General features: G+C 35.4%; 1 protein-coding gene across 1 annotated transcript in view; it reads left to right on the top strand.

The window, feature by feature from the left end:
* Positions 1–21071, top strand: part of SPTLC3 (serine palmitoyltransferase long chain base subunit 3) — a 233573-nt gene that overhangs the window by 185322 nt on the left and 27180 nt on the right. The window contains exon 9 of the mRNA XM_044660720.1: positions 2575–2701. Within this exon, the coding sequence (XP_044516655.1) occupies positions 2575–2701 (127 nt within the window). The remainder of the gene's footprint in view (positions 1–2574; positions 2702–21071) is intronic.

A 21071-nucleotide genomic window follows, 5' to 3' on the forward strand; every position in this document is an offset into this window, starting at 1 on the left:
GAAGCAGCATGAAAAAAAAAAAAAAGGTGAAACTGCTGAAATGTTTGATTGAGAAAGTGGAACTGACATGAATGTGGATTCCAATTGTGAAATAATGAACAATACTTTCTCAGTCTTCCCTGAGATTTTAACTCCGAACATTGGTCCTGGGTGCCTCCACTGGCCTCCTCTCTGAACCTGAATGTGGTAAATTACCCTTAGGAACCTATGTTAGAAAATGATCAGTGTCTACATCTAAAAGCAACCTTCTAAGCCCTCTTTTTATCTCACAAAAAGTGGTCGTGGCTAATTCATTGCAGATATTGTTACTTGTATAAAAACATATCATCAGCCTACTAACTCCTCTCTATAAGATGTCTTGGACGTTTTTAAATTTGCTCCCTCATTGGTAAGCCAATAATATAATCACTTTGGACTGGAGCTTGAAGTCCTATAGCAACATATCTGTGCCATCTTTGTCATCCCAAAGGCTAAATTTATGTACTATTTCATGGTTGTTGGGGGCTTTCTAAAGACACTAACACTTTTTATTCTTTCAGTGAATATTCCTGATCAACTCTTCTGTTCTAGTCCCACTGCTAGGAACATTGCTAGGAATACAAAGAAGTATAAGATCTCTTCCCTGACTAGGACAATACATATAAATAGCTAAATTACAAATAACCCAAACATATTAAACAAGAATGGCACAATAAATATCACACAATTAATACAATGTGTAATAGGAATCCAGGGAAAAGAAAGATCACTTCCAATGGGGAGGAAGTATCAAGAAGGCTTAAAGGAGTGAGTACCCTTTGAGCTGGGCCTTTAAGAGTGTATAAAATCCATAGAGAAAGAGATGTGTGGGGAAAACTTCTGATAAAAGAAAATAGTTCTATCAGAGGTAAGACACCAAAGTGTAAGATGTGTTTGGAGAATAGCTTGTTTAATTTGGCTATAGCATTCCTATAGAAAGAATAGGAAACAAATCTGGAAAAGTTAAGTTGGGCCAAACTGAACTTAAATTGCAAAATAAGGAATTTTCATTTTGTCCATTTGTTTTGTGAAATTGGACTACAATACTGGCTATTCTATAAACTCAATATTCCATTCTATAAACTCAACACACCATTTTCTACCTCCAGGTATGTTCAGAAGCCCACTCCCCTGTCCCATCTAAAAGGCTCTCTCTTCCCCATTTTCTCCTTTCACAATCCTTCTCTTCCTTCAAAAATCAGCGTAAGTACCACTACTTCTAAGGTGCAATCCCTATGATTAATTGTTAATGAATTCTCTCTCCTCAAAAGTTCCTAACATACTTCCTCTGTATCTTTACTTTATACACCCATATGTAGTCTTTATTTTTTTCCTTTTCCAAACAGAAATGGATTCCTTGAATACAAATAGTGTCATCTTTTAAAAATGTTTGCATATGCCTTCCACAAAAAGATACTTGAAAAGAGCTCACAAAGAACTTTACATTCATCTTTTTTAAACTATCAACTGGCACCATCTAGTAATGAATTAGTTTTCTAAAAAAAATAAAAAAGTAAAGTTTCAACCTAGCCTTTGGTCAAATTATCACAAATTTCCAGTGGAGTCATTATTAGTTGAGTTTGCCTTCAGTATCAATTTGACATCAAGAAGAACAAAGGCTAAGGATTTTTCCTACTAATGAAGATCTCCACTTTATTAATAATTATATCCTTAAGTGATACCACTCAAGAATTTTCAATATTCTCTGATGTCTTTTTATAAAATCCAAAAGCTTAAATCAATCTGAGATTTTTATAAACATTTTACAATCTGGTCTCCATTTGCCTTTTTAATTTTTCCTCCTCATGACCTAGAAGGCAATTAGTTGGCTCAGCGAACATAGCACTGGCCCTGAAATAAGGAAGGTCTGAGTTCAAATTCGGCTTCAAATATTTACTAGCTGTGTGATCCTGGGCAAGTCACTTAACCTCTGCTGCCTTAATCCACTGAAGAAGGATATGTTAAACAACTCCAGTGTTTTACCAAGAAAACTCTATGAATGGTATGTTCCACAGAGTCACAAAGAGACAAAATTGAAAAATAATACTGGTCCAAACATTTCATTAAAGCTGTCTACTCAATTCAATCCATTTGTGTCCGTGTGTGTGTGTGTGTGTGTGTGTGTGTGTGTGTGTGTGTGTGTGTGTTTGTATGTGTGTGTGGTGCTGGGGATACAAAGACAGCAATGTACCTATAACATTATTTGACACTGCCAAAGAAAATAAATGAACTCTTGACTTCAAGGAGATTATAGTCTGATTGAAAAAGTAAGAAAGGATCATATAGGCAAAAACTAAAAATACTATCTAGTATTTTTCTAATATGCTTTACATTTTCCCCCTACCCCCATGTAGCCTATATTCCAGCGAACTAGTCTACTTGATCTTTCCCTGCTTTGAACAGACCTAAAGTGAGCCTAGGGGAAAATGGTCACTTCTTACCAAATACACACACACACACACACACACACACACACACACACACACACACACGTGTGCACACACACATACAGAAAGCCTACAGTTTTTGCATTTTTTCTTTTTTCCTTTATTTCAGGACCTGGTGGATTATTTAAGAGTTCATTCTCATAGCGCTGTTTATGCTGCATCAATGTCTCCTCCTATAGCAGAACAAATAATCAGATCTATGAAAACACTCATGGGACTAGATGGAACAACAAATGGTAAGACATTCTGTTGTGTACATAGATCATATTTACTCTTCCTCCCAGGGCTATTTCTGCCTTTATTGTGCCAAGCCAAAATTCATCCATGTAGAATATATACAAGTATTTTATTTGTGCTTGGTTATGAAATATTTTACATAAAATGAATTTCTGTTCATCAGATAATTTTAAATGAACTGTATAAGGTATTAATTTAACAAACCTAGAGCAAATATTCCCATTTGAATTTGCTACACAAATTTAGGGAGCTTTATTTTTCTTTTCCCACTGTTTTTATATTACTTGGTTTTTGGTTGTTTTTTTTTTCACAATTAGATATACCTATTAGTTACTTTCTATCTCATCAGATATAGTTCTACATTGTCTGCTCTGTTAAGCCATGAGGAGAAAGTACACAGGAAGTTACCTACTTCCTTTAAAAAGAATAAGCAATGATTACAGAAGAAAAGCACAATGACATAGTAAACATAAAGTTTATAATTTATTCAGCCCATAACAGCCACAGCTCTCTCTACTAAGGCTTTCATTTGGAATAACTAAACATGCGTAGTGCATTATTGTGAGAACCTAATGTTTCTAAATGTCTGCTTTATTTAAATTAAAGTGAGGAATGAAGAACACAAGTTAGGAATCTTTCTATTACTTTCTCTTTTCTGTCTAGAAAATTAACAGTAACTAACTTACGGAGTAAAGTTATCCAAAACTAAAAGGTCCCACTATTGCCCTGCTATTGCTATCTAAAGGGATCTGAGAAAGAGAATAGCATTAAAGCCTTCATCTTTGGCTCACTCTTCTGTGCAACTGTAATCGAAGCCTGAAAAGCTTTGTTTCATCCTGAGTTTGGGGAGTGATTTGCCAGATCTGTTTCTTGATGAATGTCTTCACTTTAATCTGCAATGCAAAGCCGTCTGCTTCAAAGACAGGCAAGCAACAAGAATAAGGTCAATGTTTCTTTGATGCCATGGTTCAAAGATGAAATAGCTGTGCCACTAAAATGACAGTGTTTATGCAAAAACAGCCACCCTTCACTCCGGAGCTAGGCTGGCGAGAAGTTAATGCATAGACTGAGGGACTGCAGACAATGTAGAACATATGCACTCTAGTCCCTTTTTCATCTCCTGTGTATAATACTTTACAGAATTAGATGAACCAAGAGAGAAGACTTGATTTTTTTTATCCTAACAAATGTTGGGTGGCCTCTAAGAACATACAAGACAATAATTCTATGACGATAGCATCCCTGTCTCATATCTGTTTTGTATCCTCCTTACCCCCTAGGTCTAGCACAATGTGGTTGACAATAAATATATGTTCATTAGCTGTAAATCAAAAAAAAAAGCATGTTTTCCCAATGAAATCTCATAAAGTACAATTTCACATGACAGTAAGGATTAAATGAAATGACAGACACAGAACAAAGATCAAGTCTTTTTATCAAATGTGAGTATAGTCAACATGATTAGTTAATTAACTCTTCACACCAACTGCTGGACATTTCAAACTGGATTTCCCAGAGATATATAAAACTCATACCCAAAACAGAACTAGCTATCTTCCAAAACCCACCCCTCTTCCAAAATTCCATTCCTGTTGAAGGTACTACCAATCTTCTAGTCTCCTAAATTCATAAACTCCTCATTCTTCCTCATCCTCCATACTAAGTCAAATATCAATTGTAGCCATTTCTAATTTCTAAACATCTCTTCCATTTGACCCCTTTCTATTGACTCAAATAACCATCATTTTAAAATACACCCTTTGCTATCTCAAAATTATTATTATGGCTTCCTAATTGGTGCCTCAAGTATCTCCTCACTATAGTTCGTCCTTCATACAGCTTCCAAAGTGATTTTCCTTAAAAGAAAGTCTGACCATATTACTTCCCTCATCAATAAACTCCAGACTCCCAGTTTTTCTCTAGGAAAAAATATAAACTCCTCTGTTTAATGTTTAAAGTGTTTCAAAACCTCAACCCAATTCATTTTTGCAGATTTAACACACATTATATCCTACCTTTTCAACCAAACTGATTTTCTCTCTGCCACTCACAAACATTACTATTATGACTCGTTTCCCATCTCTATGTCTGCCTCATTGAAAATGTAAGTTCTTTGTCAGTACGGATTGTTTGATTCTTTGTATTTGTATCCCCAGTGCCTACCATGTTGTAAGCATTTAATAAAAACTTACAGATAGAGAATGTTCCTTTCACTACCAGATCAACCTACTCTCTACCCTCCAGTATGTCCTGTTTCTTTACCAATTCTACTGTGTTTTCTGAAATGTCTACATTTAGGCCCAAGTAATGGGCCAAAATCCATATTGTCCCTCCTTGGTCTTGAAAGACTAATTATGTAAGTTCCAAATATTTTTCAATTGCCTTATTTATCACAAAGGTTAAGGTTTATTCAAAGTGCAACCTACCACTAAAAATAAAATGCTGAAATTAAGTTGGATATGAAAATATTATTTCTCCATTCACAAAGCAACCTGAGAATTAAGGCAAAGCAAAAAAAGAAGGAAAGAAAGAAATTTTCCTTCAATTATGTACATTCAAGTAAATTTTCTTATTGCCCTAAATATTTCACTTGATCATCTCTCCCAGGTGTCATAACTTCTCTTCTCCCTTCAGTCCCTCCTAAAGTACACCATTCCCTATCTCATTGGGAGTCCTAATTTACTAAGGAAATATATATCATATGCAAGGATACTTCATCTGCCTTATTCCAAAACTGAATCTATCTGTATTATCCATCCTTTCTGCCTTGACCCCTACCTGAAGAAAAAATAAACCTTCCTGCCAAAGTCAAATACTATCCCCTTCTCTCTTTTAAGAAATGTCCCTTCCAATGGTATCACTGATCTCTTAACTGCTAAATAAGATGATCTTTGGGAATGCCTTCTCCATGATCTCCAATGAGCTATCCGCAGCTTTTGATACTGTTGACCATATCTTCTGTCTAGATCTCTTCCCACACACACAAAAAAAATGCTTTATCCATCTTTCTCTTTTCTGTATGATTACTCTTCAGTCTTCCTTGCTGCTTCATCAAAAATCTCCTGGACTTTCAACAAAGGTGATGTCTATGGCTCTATCTTGGACTCTCTTTATTTCTGTCTCTGCAGACTTTTCATTGAAACACTAATCACTATATGTGGGCTTAATTATTATCTCTATGCAGTTGACTCCCAAGATCCAACATATGTCCATATGTCCAATCCCAGCTTCTTTCCCCAATACTAGTTATCAAGAGCCTGATGGATAACAGTAGCATATGTATTTCAAACTGAACATGCCCCAAGAAACTCAGCAAGCATTTATGTAGTACTTAGCACTGTCCTAAGCACTGGAAAGAATTTACTCTCTTTCTCTCACCCTCCTTAAAACTGTCAATTCAAAGTCCTCCTATTCCTCTGGAGAGTTCCCTTATCCTATCAGTAAACACAGGATTCCACCCACTTTAGAATAGATCTTTAATCTTTCTCCTCTAATCAGTTGCCAAATTTTGTTAATGTTAATTCAAAATCTCTCACAATTGACCTCTTATCTTCAATTAGTCACCACCCTAATGTGGACTCATATTATCTCTTTCTTACCTGAATTATTTTTTTAGCCTCTTAATTGGTCTTCTTGCTTACAATCTTTCCTCTCCCTGAACCACCTTCCATACAACTGCCAAAATCATTCTCCTACAGCACTGGTCTGATTATGAACCTTGTATGTTCCAGTGGTTCCCCACTGTTTGTACAACAAATACTAACTTCTAAATATGGCATTTAAAACTTTCCACATATTCTGGCTCCTATCTCCTTTTCCAATCTCATTTCCTTTTTCATAAATTCTATACTATAGCCAATCTGGAGTTACTGTTCCTAGAACTGAATATTTCAAACTCCAAACTCCATTCAGTCCCAGAATCTTGCCCATCCCCATGCCGCAAATGCCCTCCCATCACCATCTATGACACTATTATGTTCCTTAGAGGCTTAAATTTGGTGCCACTTCCTTCATGAAGTCTTCCTTTGATCCACACAATTGTTAGTATTTTCTTTTCCCTCAACATCTCATGTATATCAGGGGGATACAACATGTATCTATATGTGGTGACAGCACCACTCTCCCCTGCCCTAGCCAGACCATAAAGATCCTAATTTAGAGCTAGGAGGGATTTCAGAAACCATCTATTTCTTCATTTTACAAATGTAGAAATTGAGATTCTGAGAAGTTAAGAGTTGTGTCTAGAGTCACCTAAATAGTAAGTAGTATTGTATTTAGTTTGGGGCACACATTCTAAAAAGATACTGGTCGGGAAATGTTTACAGAACTAAAAAGGTGAAAGACTTCAAAGTTAATACCATAGGAGGGCTAGTAGAAGAAAATGGAGAAAAACAGACTTAAAGGAACACAAGCAATCTCTAAATACTTAAAAGGCTGTCACATGGAAGAGAGATTAGACTTATTCTTTCTGGTTAGTGTTGGAGGGTGCAACAAGAGGTAATGGGTAGAAGAAATTCAAAGTGTTAAGTTTAGGCTTACCATAAGGAAAAATTTCCTAATATTAGAGTTATCCATAACTATAATAATGGGATCTCTTATGAGCTGTTGGATCTCCTTTCATTGGAGATCTCTAAGCAGAGGCTGGATAACAACTTAGCAATGCAGTAGAGGGAGTTCTTTCTCAAACGCAGGTTGGAGTAAGTGGCTACTGTTGTACCTACCATCTCTGACATTCTGAAATTCTGGGCACTGAATTAACTTACTTCTACAAATGAGTGAAGTAATCTATAAATGTGAGGAGATATAAAGTGTATCAGGGAATTTAGCCAGAAGATAGATGGAAAAAGAATGAGGGACTTAGTTTAAAAGGTAAAGTTAAGGGGGCAGCTGGGTAGCTCAGTGGATTGAGAACCAGGCCTAGAGATGGGAGGTCCTAGGTTCAAATCTGGCTTTAGAAACTTCTCAGCTGTGTGACCCTGGGCAAGTCACTTGACCCCCGTTGCCTACCCTTACCACTTTTCTGCCTTGGAGCCAATACACAGTATTGACTCCAAGACAGAAGGTAAGGGTTAAAAAAAAAAAAAAAAAAAAAAAGGTAAAGTTAAATACTATCAATTTCAAACAAAAGGAATTCTTTGTGGAGCAAGCTTCTTTTTTTCTTCAGATAGACTGAAATGATGCTGACCTGTGCTCTGAGATGTATAATAAAGACGTTCGCCAACAGAGGGCCTCCTCAGACTAATGCTTTCTGATTTTTATTTACCGAATGATTTAAGAAGTATGCAAACTATTTCATCTGTGGTAGACTTGTTACACTTCACCTTTCAATATTGCTTATAAACCACATGAAGGCTTAGTAGACTGACAGAAAGGGACATACTTGAGATAGTACCCTTAAATTTAACAGTGAAAGCTCTCAATCCACTCCACTATTTGCCTTTTTGAACACTAGTCCTCTTGGAAATATCATATATCTCAATAAAGATTTGTAGTTACCATATTAATTTTTTTGCCCATAATCAACATAGAGCTCATAATTATAAAGCTGCTTTACATAAAATACAATATTAGATAAAATTAATATGTGACTTTCCTTGATATAATTCCCCTCAGCAAATTATTCTAGGAGACTAACTTTTTTTCTGTTTCTACACAAGGGGAATTTGTTTTCTATAATTATTTTTCAGCATTCAACGGGAATTGGACTAGAAAAACATTTTCCTATTTGTTAGGAAAGAATTTCAAATTATTTTTAAACACAAAGGCAATTTTGAAAAAACAGATGAAACACCAAGTTCAAATTTTCCAAAATCCTAACATAGATTCATGGAATTTCAGTGTTGGAAGGGATGTTCTAGAAAAGCCCTTAAGTATGATTCTACTCTACCAGACACCTGATAAATGATCATTCAGACTCTGCTTAAAGCCTTTCTATTATGGGGCATCTTGAAAAGCAGCTTATTTAATTTTTTGACATCTCTCATTAGGAATTCTTTGCTAGGAAGTCTAAACCTGCCTTTCTGCTACCTCCACTAAACATGTAGCAAGTGTAAGAAATAAAAGATAGACAACTTCAGTGCTGAACTGCTACCCATTGAACTTTAAAAGACCTAAACATATCTTCCAAATACTGGGTAAATGATGCAAAGAGTATGAGAAAAGATGAAAGAAAATGACACAGAGAAAAAAGGCAAAAATGAGCTGTGATCAGCATTGTTGGAAGAGGTATCTACATTTATGAAATTATATCTACTAAAGTACAATTTTATGTACTTGCCTCTTATCTCCTCAATTAACTATTATATCTATAGTTATATTATATATAGAGAGATCTATAAGGACAGTGACGATATCTTAGCTGAACTCTGTATTTTCCCCAGCATAGAGCATAACAAATAATAAGGTCTAAATAAAGGTTTGATGAATAGGAGTCACTTGACCAACAAAGATGCTAGACTAGCCATTTTTTCCCATTCTCATTAGCTCTCAAACTTCCCCAAATAGAAATTATATGTCAAAGATGAAGCTACTTCTCCATGACCTGGGAAAGAGGATTCAAACACATAGCACCAAAGCAGCACCAGATCAAAACAGAATTGGAGGAAGCAGCCAAGTGACTCAGTGGATTGAGAGCCAGGTCTAGAGTCAGGAGGTCCTAGGTTCAAATCTGACCTCAGATACTTCCTAACTGTGTGACTCTGGGCAAGACACTTGATCCCCCTTAGAAGTATTGATTCTAAGACAGAAGTTAAGAGTTGTTTTTTTTTAATGTAATTGGAAATATCTAACAAAATAAATTTAAAAAAGAAAAGAACAGAGATAATGTTGATATCTGGTTTTCTATATGTGGCCTGAAGGGATCTTTAGGTACAGTTTAGTGGCACCTGTTACTACTATATGAGATTGATACCACTAGTTTATGACACCTAGAGGTAAAGAAGGTCAAAAAAAATTTTTAGCCATTGCCTAAAATGAACTCATTACCCTAACCACACGTGACAAGGCTGCACTAGCCATCTGGACCTTTGAGTTTACAGCAGTAACTAACCTCACATCTCAGGCCACCCTCCCTCTTTCCAGTGCTGTAGAAATCTGGGCTCTAGACTGATCTTTGCTGGGGCCTTGGCCAGCACCATGGTAGCATTTTATGCTGCAAAAGGTTTCTGCAGAAGAGCTGAGAAACAGAGGAAAAGGGGCTCTGATACATGTATGGGTTTGAAATAGAGCTCAACCTTATCCTCCAAAACACACACCCCTCCTGAAGCCTTGAAGATCCAAACCCCAAGTGACAGAAATCACCCCTGGATGTAGTGACAACAAAGTGGCAGCACTCTGAACTGCTGGAACAGAGAACTGCGGAATAGAGAACAGAAGAGAATAGAATAGTGGGATTGGGGTGTGGGGGTGATATGTAACAATCTACTAAACCTGAGGGAAAGAACCTAGCATCCATTTAGGGCCAATTACGTCCTCCAAAAAAAATCATTAGAGGCAGAGCCCTCTAAGCTAGTGAACAATGAATTGCCCAGAGTGGAAGAAGATGAAACACTTTGAAATCTATCCTCCAAGAAAACCATTTTCAGAGGAAGTCAGAGAGTGAGCAAAAGCAGACAATAAGGAAAAAAGACAGAATTTATTAAGGATCTCAGGAGGAAGAAAATTCAAGACCTTGAATATAAGCAGATAAATCAACAGGAAGAACACACACAGTAGAAAAAAATATGGTCTCAATCTAGTAAACAAATTCAGACATTTATGAATAAAATACCTCAAAACAAAGAAAAACAAATTGATGACACAGAAGGCCCTGTGGCTTTTGAGGAAAACATGGAATAACAATATACTCTTCCTGATTTTTAAGGAAAAATGAAAATTGTGAGAGCAGAATTTATGACCTGACAGCAGAAATAACTGACAGAAAAAATTGATGTCTCTGATAAGTCTTATCAAAGAAACAAAAGAGAAAACAGTGGATTCAAAATTCAAATACATAGAAATGAACGATGATCTAGAAAATGAGAAGCAAAAAGCAGCAACAAAAGAAAACATGCTCTCTTCAACCAGAACATACTGATAATCAGAGGATTGCAGTTCTCCTAGAAGAACAAGTCTAAAAACCTATAAACCATAATACAAGAAATCTTCCTAGAACTTCTGAACACAGAAAATGGAATATCAATTGAAAGGTTCTATAGATCCTCCACACCCATTGCTACAAATTCTAAGAAATACAGAAATAAAATTTAAAATCTCAATTCAGAAAAAAAAAATTCTCCAAGGAACCGGGAGAAAGACCTTCAAGAACAAAGGAAGAAAAGTTTAAATGACACAAAGTCTATCTGGATCAACCAGAAAACCCATCAGAGAATGGAATATTGTGTTCTGAAGAACAATAGAGCTCAATGCATCCGAGGATGATCTACCCTACAAATCTGAGCTTAACCACAAATGAAAAAATGATGTATATTCAATAATACAGACCATACTGCAATAAATACAGTAATTGTTTCAGGGAGCACAAACAAAAGACTCGGGACCAAATGAAGAATGTACAATGAAAACCTAAATAATGAGTAGGTCAAAGAACAAATCATAAACACAAAAATTATATTTAAAAATGACAATGATAAAACAACATGCCAAGATTTCTAGGATGCATCTAAAGTAGTCCTCAGGGAAGAAATATATCCCTACAAATATTTGGTAATAACATTTTAAAAGGAAGGATGTGATGATGTGTAATCTAGAGACCCCAAACTTGTGACCTGGTGGGGGATCTAATGAACCCCAAGTTTTAGGACTGGCTTGTAAGATGGAGACCCCAAAGCTTGTACTTGTTCACTTTTCCAGTGAGAATCTACCCTGAAGGGAATCTCAGGCTATCAGTTTCAGACTGAATAATGAACCCTAAGGTAAAAGCTAAGTGACTCTTTAGTGCAATAGGCAGCCATGTCAGTCTCATAAGCTGAAGGTCCCGAGTTTGATCCCCGAAAGGGAGACATGTGGTACACTGGGAGAAGCTTCTAAGGCAAAAGGAGTCACTTAGCTTTTACTATTATTCAGTCTACTAGCCTGAGATCCCCTTCAGGGTGGATTCTCATGGGAACAGGGAACAAGTACAAGCTTTGGGGTCTCCAACTTACAAGCTATTCCTAAAACTTGGGGTTCATCAGATTCCCCCCAGGCCACAAGTTTGGGGTCTCTAGATTCCATGTCAACAGATTAGTGAACCGAATATGTATTTTTAAAAATTAGGAAAGCAACAAATAAATATAAAATAAGCACAAAAGATTAAAAAGTGAAAGTGAAAGTGAAATTAAAAAATTGAAACTGATAAAAAAATAAAACTGATAAATTGTCAGCAAATCTGATTTTTAAAAAAGAGGGAATAAAATCATATCAATAAAATAGTAAACGAGCAAGGTAAAAGCACAACAAAACCAGAAGAAACTAAATCAGAACATAAGCACTTATGTTAGTAAAATTGAGAACACAAGAGAAATAGCAGAATAACTTCAGAAGTATGATGTAAAAATTTATATAATACAGTATATACATCTATACATATAACATAAAAAACTATAGAGAGATTTTAAATAACCCAATATCAGAAAATTAGCTGCAAAGAAAATATACCAAAGGCAAAAAACTCCTGGTCCTAACAGATTCACAGCAGAATTCTGACAAACTTTCGAAGAATAATGGTAACCATACTTTACAAATAAAGCACCTCACCTGAATCCTTTTATTAGACAAATACTCCTAAACTGTAACTAGTTAAAAAATAAGGAAAATTATAGGTAAATATCATTAATGAAAACTGATTGAAATTTTTTAAACAGAATTCTGTCAATCATTTGATGAATGAATGAATACATGTATACATGAATGAATAAATAGGAATTGACAATATATTTCCCATAATAAATCTGGGAATAAAAATACACCTGCCAGGTATTAAACATCACTAAGATTTTTAATTAGTTTAATTGTTTTTTTGACTAAAGACTAACATCACAAAATCATTGCCTCTTAACCTCTATCCATACCCAATGAACTAGAGAATAAAGCAATTCATATAATCCAAGTCTATTCCTCCACTTGGCAAAACTAATTAAATAAGCAAAACAAATTATTTACTTAAATTAACAGTCAGTTTAATTGCCTCAGTTCTTTATTTAATTAGTCTGGACTTGAAATCATGCAATGTATCTGAACTGGTTATAATAAATATTAATCAATACAAATTGGATACCAGATAATCCTAATAATAGCTTACACTACTCTGTATTTCTAAATAAAGAATGGTGAAGTATTTAAGTTTTAAAACAGCATTTCAAATTTTTCTTCCATTTGATGATACTGTATTTATGGTTCTTTTCAATCAACAAACTCCATATTCATTCAAGACTATTTAGCAACAAGCAATGTTAATTTGTCAATAAGTATTTAATAAGGATATTCTTAAGTGCTGAGGATACAAAGAAATGCAAAAGATAATCCTTGTCCCTTGAGAAACTCACAATCATAAAACAGTGTTTCCAAAAAAATTGAAATACTGAAACATTAGGAAGAAGGGAGTTCCCTTATTGCTATACAAGGAATAAAAAAATAGAAGTAAATTAAAATTCAACATTCTTTGACTCCTTGTTTCTACTGCCTTTCTGTGTGGTACCAAGACTGTCAAAAATGCATACTTCCTGTTAGAAACAAACAACAAACACCAGCAAGCAAAAATAGTCTGTCTGGGCCAGAACGCAGGCATCCTTATTTTCAACTGTTCCCTATTAACTTAGTAAATACTTAACCTGGAAGAGGATAAAAGAGATGATGAGAAGATAAAGAAGATAAATTAATTCTGGCTTAAGGCAGATTTGCTGCCTCTTGTTCTAAGGTCTCTTAGGGGCTGACACTCCTGCTCTTAATAGTAGCCATTAATAGTAGCCACCAGTTGCCTTATGGCCTCTCACCTTCATGTTACAAAGAGGGAATACTTAAGTCTAAGTGCTATTCTAAAAGAAACAGAAGGAATATGTTGTCTTTGCAGTAAAAGGATGATTTTACTTTAGCAGCAGGACATGTACTTTGAAATGCCATCTCAGTGGTGAGGAATGGGTTTATACTATTCACAGGTTTAAATTATCCACTATCCAATGCATAAGGAGTTTCTTGATTTATACCATCCACATTCTCTTATTCATTTATGCTCATTTACCAAGTGGTTAGTTATTAGTGAGGATAAGAGTGCAATATCCAGCCAAGAACCTAAACAGACCCACAGAGAAATCAAAACTGAATTTTTCACAGCACTGTGCTAAGTCAGTCACAAATGAAAGCTTGGGATTTAATTCTGAGCCAAGGAGCCCGAATAAAGAAGTAAAATTAGAAACCACATTTCTGGGTCAATACATAAGATATTTTTCTGACAACATCATTTCAACTAGCTAATCTAATTTATAATTCCATAAGTTGTTTGCTTTAGTTATCATTCATTTTAAGACATATTTCTGGCTATCAAAATACAGTATCCCAAAAGCCTTAATGGAGTTTTTTTTACCTTAGATTTCCTTTTGGGTTTTTTACTTAATTTAATTCTCTATTTTCTCCCAGGATGGCATTATGGTTAAAGACATGTCCAAGTCAGATACTCTATATTCAAGTCTTACTCACATAACCTCCCGCCCCAGACAAATATCTCAAATTAAAAATTACCCAAAGTTTCTGATTTACCTCTGCACTGGCAGCAGTGGTTTCTATATCTGAAGTTCAATGATGAAAACACAGATCCAAACACTATTCCCTTCAAAGAAAAATCATTTGTTATGAAGAGTTGAGATCATTCTGAAGGGTCTTCACTAAATCTATTCATTAATTTATAATCTAGTATTTTTTTCTTTTTGTCAGTTGTCAAACAGGCTTAAGATAAAATTATGAAAGCTAAAATATATTAGGACTGAATAATTTACTGATCTTGAAAACAGTTTTACCCATTTGTACTAATGATCTTGTTCATATTTATTTCATTCCACTTGAATAAATTATTTATATACATTCATGTGCACTTATATGTAAGAATAAAAATAGACACTGAAACTGTAATTTCAATGATATAGAAACTCTTAAGGGCAAGGAATCTTGATAGTCTTCTCAGCTCTGACCACAGGGCCTAATGCATAGTAAGCACTCAAAAAAGCTTATTAAATGAATGAGTATATAGAATTTTCTCTAGAAATTTGCAGGTGAGATATTGAAATGGCTTCTAATCCAAGACTGATTTAAAGAAAGTGGCATAGCATTTTCCAGGTGTGACCTTGAACCTCTTCTCTGTTAGTTAGAATAGAGCAGACTTATTGTTATGCTTGGATTTGATAGGTTTAAAAATTGAAGCAACTAAGTAGGAAGATTTAGGGATCCAGGAAAACAAAAAAGCAGCATTCTGGGTGACGGCAATTAACTCTCAAAACAGAATTTTTGTAAACTTTTCTTTATGTGGCATAAAGTCACAATATTCTCAAGTGAAATAGTTTTCCTCTAATGAAGCATTCATTTTGGATTCCAGCTTTTAAAAAAAAATTCTAATTTCATTTAATCTCTTTAAGAGTTATAATCTGCCTGGGAATATTTATCCCTACTCAGAGAAAGAGAAAGGGAAAACCAAAGACAGAAGGTTAGATACTAACTATATACTACATGCCTCCTTCATTGCTTTAATGGCTATCACTACATATGTTCACATACATTTGTACAGTCGTACAAATTCCCGCATGAATGTGTATTGTCCATTTTCAGGTGGTTCACATATTCATAATCTTAGATTTAGAACTAGATTTGGGACCTGAGAGGTCATTGAATCTGACCCTCTTGTGGTGCTGATGAAGAAAATAAAGCACATAAAAGTTAAGTAATTTGTTCCAAGTAGAAAGGAGCAGAGTCGGATACTTTTCCCACTGCAGTGAGAATACAAACACAACTTAGCTGATTGCATTTTTCCTATAGATGTTTTGGCAGTGAGGCTCTGGGAGTAGCCAGGACCCTATGCAGAGGCACTGGCCCAGAATAGCAGGCTCCCACCTGCCTCTTCCCCTTCATTCCAGGATACCATATTTAACCCTTCACTTCTCTGACCTTCAGTTTCTTCATCTGTAAAAAGTATCTGCCTTGCCAGGATGAGGATCAAATGAGACATTGTCTAAGAAGTAGGTTTGAAAGAACCAGAAATCTCATTTAGCAGCTTTAAAAAGAAATGTGCTGGGTGATACACACTGGCTGCATTTTCCTGGTCAAGGCATTTAACCTTTTTCACTAAAGGTCTGTAAGACCTAGAGTATATTTTTAAAATATATGTAGATAACTCTATTTTAATAGGACTGGTTTCCTTTGTAAATTTGTGTATTTTTACTTTATGCATTTAAAAAACATATTCCAAGGAGGAATCCATAAGCTCTAATAGACTTCAAAAGGAGTCCATGAACCCTCCCCCGCCTTGTTCTAAGACTATATAAATTCTGGCATGATCTGCATTGGTAGAGGGAATTTCCACTCCAGAATTCCTTTCTCAATGAAATCACAGGTCAGCAACAATTTTTTTTTTTTACCTATAGAAGTGTTCTGTAATTATAAAGTGCTACAAACATGAGTTTTAGTTTTTAGGTTCATTCCTTTTGAAACCCTTTAGTGAATGAGTCTATTATCCCATTAAGTATATATCATATTCTTCATGCGCTGTCTGCATAACTCAACATGCCTTCAAACCCTCTGGCAAAATAGGGAAGAACCTGCCTGATGGTTCATAAATCCGGCTGGCAATCAGTTGCCAACTACAGACAGAGACAGACAACTAAGCAAAGGAAAAAGGAGGGGAGGGAACAGGAGGAGGGAAAGATAGGAAGGGAGGGCATACACTGCCCTTTCCTAAATGGTTTCAGATCATTGGCATTTCAGCAATACCTAATATGTAACAGATGGAGTGAGATATGCACTGCTGGCTTTCAGCTGAGGGGCTGACATGTCCTGTGATTTATAACCTGTTGTATGTAGTAAATATGTTCTCCACAATACTGTGTTTTGATGTGGGGTGGGGGCAGCAGCGAAGGCATAACCTCACTACCTTATGCCCACTTCCAAAGAGCACAGATTGAGGATATTTGGCAAACACAAAGTTAACCAACGAGCTGAAACATAGTGATAAGGACATAGATACTTGGCTTTGTATAACATTCAGAAAATGATGGGAACCAGTTCTACCCTCCCTCTTCTGCCCTTCTACTCAAAATCACTCACTTCATATCAACTCGGGATATAGTTTTACAGAAGTTCCGTAAAAATTGCATTTGATTTTGCCTCGAAGAACTTACAGACCTGGAGTATTCGCATGCCACTGGATTTATAGATGGTTTTATGGAGTAAAAAGAAAGCCTTTGCTGCCTCCTTTCACTCCTCCTAAAGATAATTAAGCCATTTCACAGCATCGGTGATGCAGAATTTTTTTCTTTAAGTTACACAGTGAAATTATTCATAGAATCATGTCTAGAACTAGAAAGGACCATCTAATCTAGTCTCCTCACTGAATACATGAGGGAACTGAGGCCCAGAAAGGATAAATGATTTTGGCCAGAATCACGGTAAATGGCATGGAACTTTAGAGCCCTATACCTACAAATCCAGCTTTTCAAATAAAGCATTCTTTCTTCCATATTGTGAGTTCAGATATAACACATGTGCAATTATACATCAGAATGGATGAAAATTGTTCTCTCTATAACTTCCTAGAGGTTGAAAGGGTAGTTACTATTATATAGTGGTCTTTGTAAAGAATAAGAACATTTTCCCCATCATTAGCTCATTTTCAGCTAAGAAGGAAAGGGCAAAAGTGCAGTGGTGCTCCACATCCTGGCACTATAGAGCAAAAAAAAAAAAAAAACAGTCTGGCCCTGGTTTGGAGAAGTCTGGTTGGTTAACTTGCTATCTCAGCAGGCCCTTAGAAGACACAGCTGGTGAATATTAAGGCAGGTGGATTTGTGTATTAAAGAATCCAACATGTGCTCTGAATTCAATAGAGCCTAGCTCTAGTGTGTAAATACTCTGAGTGGTGTACCCATCAAAGGCTAATATACCACTGGTCCCCTGGTTTCAGCTTTCTGGATAGTGCTAGGAAAAATGCAAAGTATTATCAACAATTTCCTAGATTTTTGTACAAACCAGATTATAACCAAGATTATAAAGAAAGTAACAAAATGGAAAAAAAAATGTATAGCTCATGTCTCTGATGAAGGTCCTATTTCTCAAAAATATAGATGAACTAAGCCAAATTTATAAGAATACAAAGCATTTTCCAATTGATGCATGGTCAAAAGATATGTTTTCAAATGAATAAATTAAAACTGACTATAGTCTCATGACTATAGTCATCAATTGATAAAATCACTCTTGATTAGAAAAATGAAAATTAAAACAACTCTGAGGTACCACCTAAAACCTATTAAATTAGCTAAAATGAAAAATAAATGATGAATATTGGAAGGATGTGGAAAAACTGAGACACTAATACACTGTTAGTGGAGCTGTAAACTAATACATTCTAGAGAGCAACAAATATGTAACCACACTCAAAGGGCCATAAATCTATGCATACCTTTGACCCAGCAATATCACTACTAGGTCTATGTCCTAAAGAGATTAGAAATAGGAGGAAAAGGCCTACTTATAAAAAAATAGTGGATCTTTTTATAGTGGTAAAGAACTGAAAATTGAAAGAAAGTTCATCAACTGGGAAATGGCTGAATAAGTTGGGGTATAAGGCTGTAATGAAAGATTATTCCACCATAAGAAATGACAAACAATATACATTCAGAAAAACCTGGAAAGATTTCTATGAACTGATACAAAGTAAAGTAAGCAGAAGAGGGCAATCCTGTTTATGGTAACAGAAATATTATATAATGATCAACTGTGAGTTATCAGCAAAGCAAGGTTCCAAGATAACCCCAAGGAACTAATGAGGAAAAATACTATCCATAGCCAAAGAAGGAACTCTTAGAGTCCAATTGTGGATCAAAGCATGCCATTTTTCATTTTATTTCCTTTATGAGTTTTTTATTATATGTGTGATATTTGTCATCTTTCACAGCAAGAGGAATTTGGAAATATGTATTGCATGATAGCACTGCTATACTCGATAGCACACTATTTACCACCCAGGGGTGTGGTGTAGGAGGTATGGAGGGAGGGAGAGAATCTGAATTGAAAAATATCAGATAACAATTGCCGAACATTTTTTCTACATGTAATTGAAAAAAAAAATTTAAACTTAAAAAACCAATTCCCCAAAATCTCAGGAATAGGAAAATGTATAGTTAAGGGTACTGGCTAACTTTATGAAATTCTAGATCATTTGCAAAGTAGAAAGTTTTGTGATACTGAAAGATTTCTAGACCCTGGGTTTAATTTAATCAAGTTAAAGTATTTTCCTGCTTCGAAGTTTTAATGAGGTCTGTCTCTATCCACAGAACTCTAACTCTACCTATTTCTTTAATAAACAACCCTATCAGAAATACTAATTCCCTGACTTGACAGGACTGAGAAGAGATATAATCTGGATGTTGCCCTTCCATTTCTCTTCCCTCTACTTACTCTTCCCTCTACTTCCTTCACCTCTTAAGTAATCCTATTTTTCTGGCATATCACCAGACTCTATGTTTTGGAAGGTTCTTCTGCCCTTGAAAGTATTAGAAAACAAAGTGTTTTGTATGGTGTCTGATTTTTAAAATAACACACATCAAACTTCTATCTACATGTTCAAACTTTTCTCCACAATTCTCTTTTCTTCTCCTGCCTTAGAGGTTGGTGATGATCTAGAGAAGAATTTTTTTTTCTAAGGAATCCCCATGGAGATAGGGGATAGGCAAAAAAAGGACGGAAAGAAAATTATATAGTATTACACAGCCAGACATTTTGGTCACCTATTTAATTCTTATTCTGAATGTTTACTTTTTTAGAATATGGACTTCTTTAATTGTAAGAAATAATTTGTGGAAATATCCTTCTGGCATCAGTGAAAGAATTCTTATTTCCCAAGCAATACTATCTCACCATGTGTTTTAAATAGCCAAGTCTGACTCCATTGCTATACTTAAGAATTTAAAGAGAGAGTAGGCAATATGGTACAATTCTATTTATATTTTAAGGAAACAAATAATAAAATAAATCAACTCAAGAAATCTTGGCATATCCATATTTCATCTAATAGACAATCCGTTTTTTGAAAACTACAGAAAAATGAATGTGGCACCAGAATTGGCCTACATGATCACCAAAGCTTTCCTTTTCATTTAATCTTTTACTAAAATGCCTTTCATTCTCATTGCATACTGAAATGAGAGGAAATTTTCTTTAACTTTTGACAGATCTGGGACCTTCCACTGTTCATATTTCCCCTTAGACCTTCAGAGATTGACTTGTACCAAACATTTTTGGAAATACCACAAACCGTTGTTTTTATTAGCAACCAAAAAGCTTTGTAGTAGGACGCTTTGTGTTTTGTTTTCCTTCTCCCAGCCCAGCTGGTTTTGTTTTAATAGCACTGGAGAGATGGTTAAAGTGTTTGTGGCCTTTTTCTAATCCAGTAGATTTCTTAAGAAGGAAAAGTTTGGAAACTGAATTGATGTAACAGCAGCATACAGGCTCTCTTCACAAACTGGTTAGCAAAAAAATGTTTTCTGCTTTCTGTAAAGTCAGAAGTAAGAGGTGAGGTTTATTCAAATAACTGATCCCTTGGGGCAGAGAGGTGGTTCACTGGATAGAAAGTTAGCCCTAGAGATGGGAAGTCTTAGGTTCAAATCTGGTCTCAGACATTTCTTGGCAGTGTGACCTTGGACAAGTCACTTAACCTTAGCCCTTACTGCTCTTCTGCTTTGGAACCAATACTTTGCATTGATTCTAAGACAAAAGGTAAGGGTTTTAAAAATTAAAAACTAAATAACTGAACAAGCAGATCATAAGATATTTCATCTCAGGATAATTAAGCCCTTAAGATTATAGGATTTAGAGCTAAAAATAACCTTAGGGACTTTAATCCAAAACCTTTATTTTTATAGATAAAGAAACTAAGGCTCCTCCCAGTTGCTCTTTATGTTTATGTTCTCAGTTGGGATCAGAACCCACATCCTCTTACACGAAATTGAGTTCTGTTTCCATTGCTAATTATATACTTAGTGGTGATGGTAGTGATGGTGATAGCCATGAGTATAGTGATGATAATAAATTTCTGAAAGCCTATGGCATAAATGTACTCTATATATGCCCTTTCATCTCCAAATTCACCCTGAAATAAACTACTAACTAAATCTCACTTAAGCCAGAAATACTTAGCCC

The sequence above is a fragment of the Gracilinanus agilis genome, chromosome 2 (assembly GCF_016433145.1).
Source record: "Gracilinanus agilis isolate LMUSP501 chromosome 2, AgileGrace, whole genome shotgun sequence".
NCBI classification, from domain to species: Eukaryota; Metazoa; Chordata; class Mammalia; order Didelphimorphia; family Didelphidae; genus Gracilinanus; species Gracilinanus agilis.